Genomic DNA, 13313 nt, shown 5'->3' with positions numbered 1-13313 from the left:
TTATTTTATCGAATATTATTTCAATCATATGAATTGAATTTAGAAAACATATTTAAAAAATCGACAATTACTATTTTATTTCAATAATTGATATTTTTTTGGTTAGTCAAATATAACTTTTTGATACCAATTTTCTTTTTAAAAAAAATTATAACTATTTGATTATATCATACTTATATTATCTTTTGTGATCTAATCAAATATCAAAAAATCAAATTAAATTTATTTTGACTCAAATCAAATAACATTTTCCAAACATTAGTAACCGAAGGTAAATCATGCAACATCAAACTGAAAAACTGATTACAAACCTTAAATAATGTGTACTATTTAGCTTATAAATTATTTTGCACGCACGGACGCAGTCTCCCAAATCATTTCATTTGGGATGACACGGATGACCCGAGATCGATCCCCTCTCAATGTCTTCTGAGTCGAGTCTGTCGCATAGGGCTTGCCTAGTGCGGTTTACGTTCCCTGTGTGGTTTGCAGGCTATTACACAGTGGAGGTTTATCTAGTGCGCACAAAGTGTTCATCCGAAGGGCAGAGGCAATGACAGAGGTTATAGCGGCTGCGGGTTATCCTGGGTTCCAAAAATAAATAAAAAATGAGAAAATAAAAGTTCCCCTAATTGGCAAATCAGAACAGAACCCCAATTCCAAATCTCTCATCTTCATCTGCTCACTGTCACTGTTGCCTCACTGCCGGCGGTGGAGTCTCCGGTAAAATTTTTGCCAATCTCATACTCATCTTCTCGGCTCCTATGTTATTCCGTTCATAAATAGTTTCTACGTTCGTTTTTGATGCTCGTATTTTTCTTTAGCAGAAAAAATTAGTGAAATTCTTTACAGATTAAGTACTGATGGTATTTCTTAGCTGGACGCGTCCATCTCCTGAAGAGCAGAAAGCATGTATCAACAAGTAAAGAATGCCCAGAACTTATTACTCGCTTCGTTCCAATTTATTTGTCTTATCTTGCTTTTTAATCCGTTTAAAAGAGATTCTAGACCACTAGATCATTTTGGTAAATTCTGCGTATTTTAGTTTAAGATTAAACTCTCTGTCAAGTCAAAATGGGATAAACAAATTGAAATAGAGTGAGAATTATTTATTTTCCTTTCTATTGGTTTAATTGAGGATTTCCTCTGTAACAGGTCTGGTTCCTTTAACTACGATAATAGATTTAGAGGAGCTACTGATAAACCTGCTCCTCTACTTAAGCAAGACAGGGAGCTTGCAAAGGATGGTTTCTCTGTTAATTGTGCTCGTGTATTAGTCGGTTCAGGGCGTGAGACTTTTGAGAAGGGAAAAGCTGCCCTTCAAAATTGGAGGTTTGGTATATCAGTTATTTATGCAGAAATATCATGCGATCAATGGTCTGATTATGTACCAAACCAACTTTGCAGGCATTTTGGATTGAATTGGGCGTTTGTTGATCCAAAAGCTCCAATTCAAAGTGGGACAAAGTTCTGTGTTTGCGTGAAGGAGTTCTTCCCGTGGCTTATGATGCCTCTGCAGGTGGTTTATGTCACCGAGAACAAGAACTCGAAAAAGGGTGCTTCATTTAGTTTTGGCAGTGGAACTCTCCAAGGACATTTGCTGGTCAGTTTGCTCTCCTTTGTTGCAATTGTTTGTTTTACAATATACCTTTCAACTGTTTAGGTTTTCTGGTTATGATATCATTAGGTTCATTTCACTCTAGCTATATAAAATAAACATTAAGGATTTAACATTCTGTTTCAATTACAAGCTGCTAAGCCAGCCATTGCAAAAGGTTAATATTGGCGGTGGTAGTGTCTAAGTCTAACACAATGCTTACAAGAATGATAATGTTATGTCCTATTTTCTTTGTTTGAAGTTTTAAGTTTACCATCACATCTTAGACCTATCATTCTCCTTTATATTGCTGCATGTTAAACTTGACAATATATGAGTTTGTGATACCTAGTGTTTGAGCAGGCTGGTGAAGAACGTTTTTCAATAGCATTGGACGAAAATGATCTAGTTTGGTACGAGATACTTTCCTTCTCGAAGCCTGCACATCTGCTGTCACTCTTTGGATACCCTTATGTTCTTCTCAGGCAAAAATACTTTGCTCATCATTCAGGAATTGCGGTGAAGAAGCATTTATCTGCTTAAAACATGCGGGGCTATAACTGTGTGTAAAAAAAATGCTCTTCATTGTAGACCGGAAATCTTAGTTGTAAAAGATCCCATCCATAGTTATACTGGGTCTTGATTTCATGTTTTTTTCTTTGCATTATATGCACGACCTAGTTACTAATAATGCAATTCTAGTCCTTGTTAAAGAAAATGTAATTGTAGTCCAATAGCTGGATAATCAGCGTGATATAATTAAGTGAATGCATAGAAGAAAAACTATGCATAAGAATCAAATAGCGAGAATCATTTCAAGAAAGGGTCATTCCATTCTATGTATATTTCTCTACTTTTCCATCTTCCTTTGAATAGCTGTTATTCTTGTTCTGGTGGACCTACAGAAAGTGCGAATGTGAGTTCCTTATACACGAACAGTTAATTACAGTCGTTTCTTAGGCCTCTCACCTTCCTCCCCCACCCAGAAGAAGAAAAAAAACCAAATGGTCATGTTCATCTGCTTTCTTCTTCATGACTCAAAAGAGAAAAATGCAACACATACTCTTATTTTGCTCTCAATTATCTCACAATCAAGATTCTATAAGACGCATAATTTGTTGCTACCGTGTTAAAAGGTCTATACAAGTTCCTAGAATTGTGACCATCGTGCACCTTGTTTGAGCTTTTCTTCAGCTAGCTCAGGTTTTATACTTTGAAGATCTGACGGAGGTTTCGCTTGTCTAAGGGGTAGCTTTTAGGAAGGGGAAGTTACGTGGGAAATAGTTAAGGAAATATTTATAAAGTAATTTTAGGGGATACTGGTGTATTATTTGAAGCTAACCACGAAAATATTGAAAACCACAGCTGATAGTTCCATCATTGGTATGTCTTACAGTCGATGGTGAGAAATTCGTAGAAGTCACTGGAACTCACTTTTGCGAAGAAATCTTATTTTCTTGAAACGTTAAGTTGTAATTCTTTAAAAAGTGGTAAGATAAAATGTAAGTTCTAAGTAGAATGGGCTATATACCTAAATTGATAGTTGACCATAGAGGGAGAGAAGGGCAGGACTGAGAGCAGAGAGTGCTGCACGGAAACTGATTAAGTTGGGGCTTGCACTTTGTGTGTCTGAGCTATGGAGGAAGAAGCGGTATGAGTTTGTGAAAGAAATTGTCTAATCCTCTCATCTCTTTGTAAAGTCTAAGTTTTCATCCTCATTCGTATCTCGATCTTTAGTTACTTGTTATACTTGTTATTTCAATATCTTCCATTGTATGTAATCCGAAGTATTGCCATTGTAATTTGGCTATTATAAATAAGACATACTATAGATTACTAATAGCCACTAATCTATAGTATGTCCTATTACTATAACACAAAAGAAGCAAAAGCAATAACAATTTTAATCTCCAACTATTACGTTTTTATGAATTTTGACTATGATAGCCCTCCTTTTCTGCTTATTTTTCCTCATTGAGATTTTGATATACAATTTATTCATAAAACATATACAAACTGCTATACATCATATTATTTATACTTTAACTACAATTTTTTTGTAAACTCGATTCAATTATTACAGATACAATGAGTCATATTTTTTTTTTGTCAAAAAGAAGAAATGTCATATTAGGTAGTCCTTTTCCTTTTTGTAACCAAAATTGCTGCATTATTTAAGAGAATTTAATAAACAATTTGTACAATCAATTAAAAAAAAATGGAAATATACAAAAGCAAATCAATTTAGTCATTAAAACTATAGCTATGTAAATATGCAAACTCTAGCCATTAACTAACACAAAAGAAACAAAAGCAATACAAAACAAAGTTCCTAAAATGTTCTGTTCATTAGCCATTAACTAAGACAAAAGAAGCAAAAGCAATACCAAAAGCAAATTAAAGGTGAAACAACAAATTAGAAAGAACAGAGAGCAAACGGATTCCTGCATCTCTTCTTCATGACTTGATCTCGCTTGCTGTCTCATCCTTGTTTATTTATAGATAATAACGACTCTGCAATTTCCTGTAATTGAGAAGATTTGCATTTTATTGACAAGTTACAATTATGCCATACACTTCTAAAAAATGAAACAACTCTGAAGACTTACATGAACATGTGGATGAGGTTGATCCTCACCGTTAAGCCAAGATGGCGGTGGCCATAAAATTTCTGCATAATCAAGGAATGATAACAGCGATCCAAGTTTACCATCTTCTATGGTAAACACACAGGTGTTATCATCAAATACTCCTTTGTATCTATCTACCGCTTGTTCCTCTCTAACACCACCTGATTTGCTAGTAGAAGCATTAATCCTGTGATCACCATTACTAATACTGGTGCTGATCACACCACCACCACCTGATTTGCTACCAGATTCATTAGTCTTGTCATCATAATTGCTAATAGGGTAGCTAATCACATCATCATCATCAAGAGGGCAACAACAACCACACATACCAAAATCATCGTCACTGTCTTCATCGTCAAAATACATCGACCCTTTTACATAGTAAATGCAGTTTCCTCTACCGTACTTATCACCAAAATCACGCGACGAAACAGAGAAGCAACAGTCATTAACAGCAAAGAAAATTCGATCACCCAAAGTATTCACTTCAATCCACTCATATTGTTTTTCATCCAATCGGTAAATTTTAATTTCACGGCTGGCATCCTTACCGAAATCTGAACTATAATCAACCAAAAACAACTGCCCTCCTGATTCCACCAGTCGTTTCTTCCTCTTACCACCACCGGAAAATCTGGAAGCCACCGTCTCATTAAACGAGGAATCAAATTTCATGGTCTCACCATAAAATCTGGAAGCCACCGTCGTCTCATTAAACGAGGAATCAAATTTCATGGTCTCACCATATCGATCAACAGCATGAAAATTCCCCTTATACACAATGATATCATCAATGTAAGAACTATAATTTTTTAACTTAGTCCACTTGTCATTCCCAGACTTCAAATAACATAACCGATTATCACGATCAATGGCCATTAAAGAAAAACTATCCTTCTCATTCCCTGCATTGTGGTTCATAAGAAGCAAAATTTTCCTAACATAACCGACATCATAACCACTGAACAAAGGTTTCGAGGGAATGTAGTACTGCACATGATAAGATTTGCAAACGTGAGAAACGCGAAAGTCCAGTAAATTCAATACCTTAGGCATATGATTCTGTATTTCCCTGCCTGTCAGTGGATTCAAAACCTTCAATTTTCCATCTGCTGTTTTTATAACCTGGATCAACCATCCTTTACAAGGCGAATCAATTGAATCTCCGTCAAGTGGTTGTAAAATGTAAACAGTGCTTTCGATGAGATAGTAACCAGGCCTCCCTTTATAAATGTTACGGTCATCGAGAGGGAAGGGGATTTCAACAGGAAAATGAGGAACGGTTTTGAAAGGAGCAAGTGAGGAACGCCATGTTGTGCAGACTGAACGGAAGTGAAGAACGTCAATTTGAGTGTCCAGGCAACTACCGATCCTCTCGGCGAGTTCTTTCGGAATATCAGACCAGGGAACGTACCTTCCACTGCCCACAGTTTGCTGCTCCATCAGAGCTTGGATGATAAATTAAAGCCCTAGTATTGCTGCTATATATTTTGGGGCAGGCGGAGTGAAACCGTGAACCGCTTGGGATCCACTATAACAGTTGTCAACCGACCGCGGATTCCGCGTATCCGTTATTATTTTGGCAATAAAATTTATATCCAGCTGGTAATTTTGGAAAATACGTCCTTTTTCTTCTTTGTCTACTACTATATCTCCGCTTCCGGCCAAACTTTTGATCTGTGGGTAACAAAACTGTTTTCCAAAGTTATAATTTTTTTTTTGAGAAAATACATTATTTTAAAAAAGTTTAGACTAACATAAATCATCAAATTGCTTTTTCAAAACTATTTTTAGAAAAACATTTTTCGAAATAATCTATTAAACGTTTGGCCAATAGAGTATAGATTTTTTTTTTTCTATGTGAATTGTTTTTTCAAAACTATTTTTAGAAAAACATTTTTTGAAATAATCTATTAAACGTTTGGCCAATAGAGTATAGATTTCTTTTCTATGTGCACTCCAAAGGCGGTACGTTTGTGCTTTATTTAAAAAAAGGCAAATAGGTCTCATCTTGCATTTATGTCTTTCAAAGACATTTAAACTTGCATAAAGTTGAATAAATACATGTATTCCACACATGATGCATCGTAGTGATCTATGTATATTATGTCATGTCGGACTCATGCTTTTGTTTTTTCAACTTTATACAAATTTAAGTGTCTATTTATGCATAGACAAAACATAAATGTAAAATGAGGACAAATTGAATGACACATTTATATATTATGCCTTACAAATGATAAAATTACTTAATGGAAACAATCATGATATATCTAATTCAGTATGATATTTATTTGTACATAGAGTTTTAATATTTAATTATAATATATATATATATAAGAATTTGCTGCTTCATAATCCATTTACTAATCAAATTAATCTTATCCTGATCGGTTAAAATTTGTACATCCATATTTTTTAAAAACTCATCATCAAATACTAATTGTTGTTTAAAAATATATATTTTTTAAAAAATAATTAGTTATAGATACACTAATTTTTCACCAAAAGTGAAAAGTACTTTTTGAAAAAAATATTTGTTAAAAAAGATAATTTAAAAGCTTGACATTAGGTCGAAGGCAATAAATAGATTAGTTTGGGCTATTAGCCTATTAATAATTATTCATTTACTCCCTCACTTAATAGATTAGTTTGGGCTATTAGCCTATTAATTATTCATTTTACTCCCTCAGTTAATAGATTAATTTGGGCTATTAGCCTATTAGTTATTCATTTTACTCCCTTAGTTTCTTTTTAGTTGTGTGACATTTTTCGAGAGTTAATTTGACTAATTTTTAAAGATATATTAAATTATATTTGATATTTTAAAATATAATTTTAAATATTAAAAAATTAATCAATTTATTTTTTTCATATCAATATAATGAAAAAATAGATGTTAAAATGTTTGTAAAAAATCGACACTTGTGGTCTCGCATAGTAGAATGATTACCACCAAATCAAAGCCAGTAGTAACACAAGAATCAAATTGAAGTCAAACATAAATTAAAGTAAAATGACAAAGATTAATTGGAGTAGGACCTGCATCGATATGTCTCTTCATGAATTGATCCTTCTGCCTCTTCCTTGTATGTAAATAAAATAATCATGACTCAGCAACTTCCTTTTTTTCTTTTTTTGAGAACCTTCCTGTATGATTTCTGATTAAGCCAAGATGGTGGTGGCAAGAAAAATATCTGCATATTCAAGGTAGAATAACAGCGGTCCAGCTTATAACCAGGTTTAACAGCAGTAAGCACACCCGTATTATGACCCTGTAATCCTTTATATTTATGTACCAGTTCTGCACTAATATCACCTGATGTTCTATAATAACTCACGCTACCTATAGGATAGCCAAAAGATATTTGACTAAAATTATTGATGCTACGATAGTCATCAAAACTATGTATATGACGTTATTATTTCAATTAACCCAAAACTTACTACTCCCTCCGTCCCTTTTTAGTTGTTCACTTTAGAAATGACACACAGATTAAGGCAACAATGATTAGCACAGTGAAGTTACAATTTTACCCTTATGACAACTTTTCACTTCAAAATTACAACCACTTATTTGAATTCAAGTGAAATAAATTGGAGGGAAACAACATACACTTTTACAATTTTCAAGAAGTGTAAATAAGGGTATAATAGGAAAAAATTTGTTGTCCTTTCTTGATTTGTCAAAATGGACAACTAAATAGGGACAACCAAAAAAGGAAATATGGACAAGTAAATAGGGACGGAGGGAGTATCATACTTCCGCAACATGTTAATATATGCAGATCCATTTGTATAATAAATGCAATTCCCTCGGAACTGATCACCAAAGTCTTTTGAGAAACTGAGAAACAACAGTCGTCACCAACAAAGAAAATACGATCAACCAATTTATACACACGAGTCCACTCATGCTTTTGTTTATCTAGCCAATATATTCTAATCCTATCGACTTCATTGGGATCAGAGTTATATGAACACGTATCAACAAGAAACAATTGACCACTTGATTCCACAAGTCGTTTCTTCTTCATACGTCTAACAGCAACCCTCATATTGTGCAACCGGGAAGCTACCTTGGTCTCATTAAGCGAGTAATCAAATTTTATGGTCTCACCATCTAGATCGACAGCATAAAAATTCCCTTTATACACAATGATGTCGAGAATTGACTTGCAACTGTCATCTCTTAACGTAGTCCATTTCTCGTCCCCTGACTTAAAGTGACATAACTCAACCTTATTATGATGAATTGCCATTAGAGAAAAACAATTGTGAGTAGAAATTAGCAAAATTTTACTAACAAGATCACCTACATCGTGATTAGCTGGGAAACTCGAAGTATTGCACACTATAAGATTTGCAAACTTGAGAAACGCGGAAGTCTAGCTAGTAGATTCAATTCAATACCTTATTAGGCACATCCTCTGGCGTAACGTCCATTGCTTTGTGGCATAGTGGATTCAGAACCCGCAATTTTCCATCTGCTGTTTGCATAACCTTCACCAACCAGCCAGATCTAGAAGACGAAGACGAAGACGAAGGCTTATTAGTATCAATGGGTTGAATGAGATAAACTGTGCTATCGATTAAATAAAATTCAGGATTGCTTCCAAAAGTGTCCGTGTCGTTGGGGACTTGCAATTTGAGAGGTAAAGAAGGAAAGTTTTTGAAAGGAGGAATTGCTGAACGCCATGTTGTGCAGACTGCACGAAGGTGAAGGACGTCAATTTGTGTGCTACCGGGCCAACTGCCGATCTTCTCGACAAGTTCTTTAGGGAGATCGGCCCAGGGGGTGACACTTCCACTGTCCATGATCGGCTGCTCTCCGCGTAGGAATGCAGTGAAGAGTATAGTAAGTAGCTTTAGGGCTCTGTCTATAGTAGGACCTAAATTGATGAGGATACAGGTATCCTTAAAAATAAGTTATATTAAGTTAAGAACTTTAGAAAAGGGAAAACTACACAAATTTGACTCTTTAAGCAAAAGTATTTACCTAAATTGGATCCAACCCAATAAATTTACCTTGATTAAACCTACAACCTAAACTATTTACCTAACTGCCCCCTTCTTCATCCTTCATACCATTGGAGTATATATATATTATGATGATATTTGTATTTGGGGAGTACAAGTCTTCTTTCCCCTTTAGAAAATGACTCTTTCCGTAGGTAAGAGAAGTCATGCTCTATTTGTTTTTATTAAATTAAGACGTCTGAAGAGATTGCATTTAATTATTCTTTTTTCAAGTGAAACTCGTAAAAGGATAATTAGCTTGATAGGAAAAAAATAAGATTGATATAAGAATTGAGAGATAGGAATGAATATTGTGTAACCTATAAGTGATTGGTAAAGTTATTGGTGAGATGAGTTATGAGTTCTGATGCAAATGTATTGCAGTTCAAACGAAATTGGTTGAAGAAAAATCATTGCTTCCCAGTTCCCACACTTATAAGGTAGGCATTCGGTCGGTTCAATTTGAGAAATTTGGTTTTTTTGGATTTTGATTTGATGAAAATGTTAATCGCAATCAAATCAAAATAAATTTGATTTATTCTATTTTTGTATTATTAAGGGGAAACTAAGTAAATATTCTATAAAAGCATAATAATTACAAACATATACACCTTTATATTTATATCCCACGAAATAGTTACATTATATATCCCCAATTAATTTATTGATATTGATTTAGTATTGTATTGATATTACTAAAGCGAAGGACTCTCAATTTCCGTATTATAAATCAAAGGTAACTTGTTCACCAACCAAACTAAGTTATATTAGGTAAGTTTTGCTAATAAATATATTCTGCTTCCCCTTTTCATTTTAGTTTATAACCCAAAAAAAAGACACTATATATTCTCATTTAAATTAACATATAATCTATAGGTATAATACACGCATAAATGTGCCATTTAATTTGACTTATCTCACAGTTATGCCCTTCAACTTTGAATGTGCACTTAAGCTAGTATAAAGTTGAACAAGTAGACACATTAATATCTTACGTGACATAATACACGTAGGACTCAAATTGGCATGTAGGATGTTCATATCTATATATTCAACTTTATACAAGTTTAAATGTCTACTTGTGCATACTCAAAGTTGAAGGACATAAATATAAATTAAGGCAAAGTTAAAGAGCATATTTATATATTATGCGTAATTTATACCTAAAAAAATTCTTACTAATAAAATTTATTTTAGACCACACAAGTTTCAAAAGTTTTTATTTCTCATATTATTGGGACACAAAGGGAGTATTTCACTTGCAATACTATTCCTCTCATCAATCTTTTTCATATTTCACTAGTATTTCAAATGTTCATTTTAGCATCTGCAAATAGTACCATAAAAGGCACCAAATAAATGTTATAAAGTATTAATTTAGTTCTTCATAATATTTGACATATTGGTTTATTAGCAGTAGAACACATAGTCCATAGAACAAGGATTCTTTTTTAACAAGAAAACTAAGCAGGAAAGCGATAAAACAGACCAAATATATATCGGAAGTAACAATGGTTTTTAATTACAATATCAGACAAAAGGCCATGTATTATTTTTACAAAGAGGAACAAAATAATATAACCCCCTTTTAATTAGACCATAATCAATTTTATTGATAATTGATGAACGTTCCGTTCTAATTAACTAGCTGTTACCCCCTCATATCAGTTTTATTTCATTGCTTTTGGTCACATTTAATATAGTTCATAGTTTCAGTGTTGAATAGTTGCCAATGTAGTGAAGTTGATGGGCGTCACAAATTCCTGCCCAGTTGCATAAAGAAGAGACAAAGCTGCCATTTCAGATGCTTTCTGAGTTGGGTGAAACCAATCCCAGAACAAGTATTCATCTCGCTTTTTGCAAACATCAGAATTTTGAGTACATTTATAGCCTCCTTTGTAAGGTCCCGTACCACAGCATGCTGCTTCAACTTCTACGAAACCTATACAATTATTCAACTAATTAATTTCAAATATCAATCCATTCATGCCTAATCTTTATAATGTTTACCTGATGCAACTGGATTATCAATAACACCCGTGGTCATCAAGAAATAATTTCCAAGTGAAAAGTTCATTCCTGGATTTGCTGAGCTGAGATCTTGCAGCAAACTGAGTGTTGTGTTAAAAAATATTTGAGCATAACCATTAAGTGTCTCGTTACAGGCACCACCAGGTGTTACAGCACGTATACCCGGAAGACATCCAATCGTTGGAATCCCACAAATTCCAAATTTCCTTGCACCTAGATTATATAAATTCTGCATTTTAAAAAAGAATTAACTTTTCATTAATTGTACAAGGAAACAGAACCTTATAATACTAACTCTAGTTAAATTTAGGAACGAATATTGTAACCTGTAAGTGAATGGTAAAAGTATCGCTGAGATCAGCGATGAGTTCAGGTGTAGATATATTGTAATTGAAACGAAATTGATCGAAGAAATCATTGCTTCCCACACTTAGAAAGTAGAACGCGTTTGCAATCAGCTTTGAGCCTTTCACATCTCCCAATATTTGTGTAATGTTCCCACATACTGTTTGGAATTGTTCTATTTGTCGAGTAAGTGATGTAACATTATGCTGCAACAATATATAATCAACTATCATCAGCATTTAATTATATAAATACATCTGTACAAGAATACTATATCTTTGTCTCTACCGTCACATAATTAAATTGAGACAAAAAGAGAGTATATATTAAGAGTAATTTTGAGATCTCACAAATCCTTGAATTCCAGTATCATCAAGAATGCCAGATCCTGCTGATGCAAAGTTGACACCACGAAGTATGCCACTCTTGAATGTTGACTGTTTCTGAACTAAGGCTAAAAACGCTGGCGGGCTTTCTGTATAATCACCCAAATGCCTCGCTAAACAATCATCACTGTTAGATAGTCTAATTCTAAAGTATATCGATGTATAATAGTAATAACTATATCTAAACCTTGTTTTAAAAATCTAATAAGATCACAAACACAGGTGAATATAATTAATTATATTGAAACGGCCGGGACATGCATTATATTGAATATACATACCGATGAAATCTGCTGGGTTATAGCCATTGCTAAATCTTCCTGTAGCAACGTGGTGTGGATAATCAATCCCGTAGTAAGGATTGTTAGCTGTAGCAAGACTTCCATGTAAATAATTATTAGTTCCAACATCTACGGTTGAATCGCCAAATACAAAAATAGCTGGTACATCTGCCATGACGATCAACTTATAATTATTTGATGACCAAATAATAATATGTAACATGAAAATCATAACGCTATATCGTAAGAGAATATTTCCCAGCTTCACCATTTTTGAGAGCTTAAATGTTTTTTTCGTTTCTCAGTTCAGTGTCTTGCTACATCTCAGAACTTATTTATAAGCAAGTCTTGGAAAAAATGGACGAGAGCAAAAGGTTAAAAATTGCCGTAATATTCCACATGGAAGAATCTTATAAGTTATGACATCATCAACCTAGGCCAGTTGGTTTAATTTACCTTTCTAAAATTTACTTTGTATAATTAAACAATACTTCAGAATTTATGATCTCACTTTAATTAGGGACAGCATATGTATGCAATAAAGTTGATTAATTCTTTTTATTTGTTGGTTATAAAAGAACGACTCATACAGTAATTAATAACTTCGATTTTATTACAAAAATAAAAGTCGAATGATCATAGTAAAAATTACTTGCCTCACCTACAATTATCTTCACTTGTAACTTCATTCACATATATATATATGCCCGTAATTGTTCCACCTATATATTTTTTAAATATTAAAATAAATAATTTTTAATATATATTATATATTCGTTTCAAACAATATTTCACTCATAAACTAATTATAAGGAGGTGAATAATCAAGATACCCCTGCCATTCCCAGTTGAAAACAGACGACAAACTAGCATAGGGATATTAGTTCATTGAATAAGAATATTAATTAATCTTTAGTAAACTACCAAACAAAGAAGATCCTTCTAGAGTTAAATAATAATTAGTTGTCGTCGTGGCGACATGAACAAAATGGAGTTAATTATTAATTAATTACTTCTCTAA

At 33.4% G+C, this 13313-nt stretch overlaps 4 protein-coding genes across 5 annotated transcripts; 1 reads left to right on the top strand and 3 right to left on the bottom strand.

Annotated features, from left to right (window-relative positions):
• Nucleotides 1-643: 643 nt before the first annotated feature.
• LOC125847892 (UPF0548 protein At2g17695) lies at nucleotides 644-2441 on the top strand. 2 transcript variants are annotated; one of them, XM_049527614.1, is made up of 5 exons: nucleotides 644-723; nucleotides 828-922; nucleotides 1156-1332; nucleotides 1408-1603; nucleotides 1961-2441. In XM_049527614.1, the coding sequence occupies exons 2-5, from the start codon at nucleotides 864-866 to the stop codon at nucleotides 2138-2140; spliced, it is 612 nt and encodes a 203-aa protein (XP_049383571.1). In that variant the 5' UTR covers nucleotides 644-723; nucleotides 828-863; the 3' UTR covers nucleotides 2141-2441. The 2 variants fall into 2 exon arrangements, with proteins under 2 accessions (XP_049383571.1, XP_049383570.1); XM_049527613.1 differs by having other exon boundaries at nucleotides 650-723; nucleotides 853-922.
• A 1628-nt stretch (nucleotides 2442-4069) lies between these two features.
• Nucleotides 4070-5824, bottom strand: LOC125847878 (F-box protein At2g17036-like). Its single transcript, XM_049527599.1, has 2 exons — nucleotides 4207-5824; nucleotides 4070-4121 (listed from the first exon to the last, which is right to left on the bottom strand). The coding sequence occupies exons 1-2, from the start codon at nucleotides 5671-5673 to the stop codon at nucleotides 4080-4082; spliced, it is 1509 nt and encodes a 502-aa protein (XP_049383556.1). The 5' UTR covers nucleotides 5674-5824; the 3' UTR covers nucleotides 4070-4079.
• LOC125847434 (F-box protein At2g17036-like) lies at nucleotides 5692-9048 on the bottom strand. The gene is made up of 4 exons (XM_049527052.1): nucleotides 8644-9048; nucleotides 8061-8450; nucleotides 7377-7427; nucleotides 5692-5907 (listed from the first exon to the last, which is right to left on the bottom strand). The coding sequence occupies exons 1-4, from the start codon at nucleotides 9046-9048 to the stop codon at nucleotides 5692-5694; spliced, it is 1062 nt and encodes a 353-aa protein (XP_049383009.1).
• A 1913-nt stretch (nucleotides 9049-10961) lies between these two features.
• LOC125847433 (GDSL esterase/lipase At5g33370-like) lies at nucleotides 10962-12467 on the bottom strand. Its single transcript, XM_049527051.1, has 5 exons — nucleotides 12293-12467; nucleotides 11976-12124; nucleotides 11607-11831; nucleotides 11260-11509; nucleotides 10962-11191 (listed from the first exon to the last, which is right to left on the bottom strand). The coding sequence occupies exons 1-5, from the start codon at nucleotides 12465-12467 to the stop codon at nucleotides 10962-10964; spliced, it is 1029 nt and encodes a 342-aa protein (XP_049383008.1).
• Between the last annotated feature and the right edge of the window lie 846 nt (nucleotides 12468-13313).

Source organism: Solanum stenotomum, chromosome 12, assembly GCF_019186545.1.
Source record: "Solanum stenotomum isolate F172 chromosome 12, ASM1918654v1, whole genome shotgun sequence".
NCBI lineage: Eukaryota > Viridiplantae > Streptophyta > Magnoliopsida > Solanales > Solanaceae > Solanum > Solanum stenotomum.
Note: the sequence above shows the minus strand (reverse complement) of the source record. Positions and strands in the feature narration are given on the sequence as shown.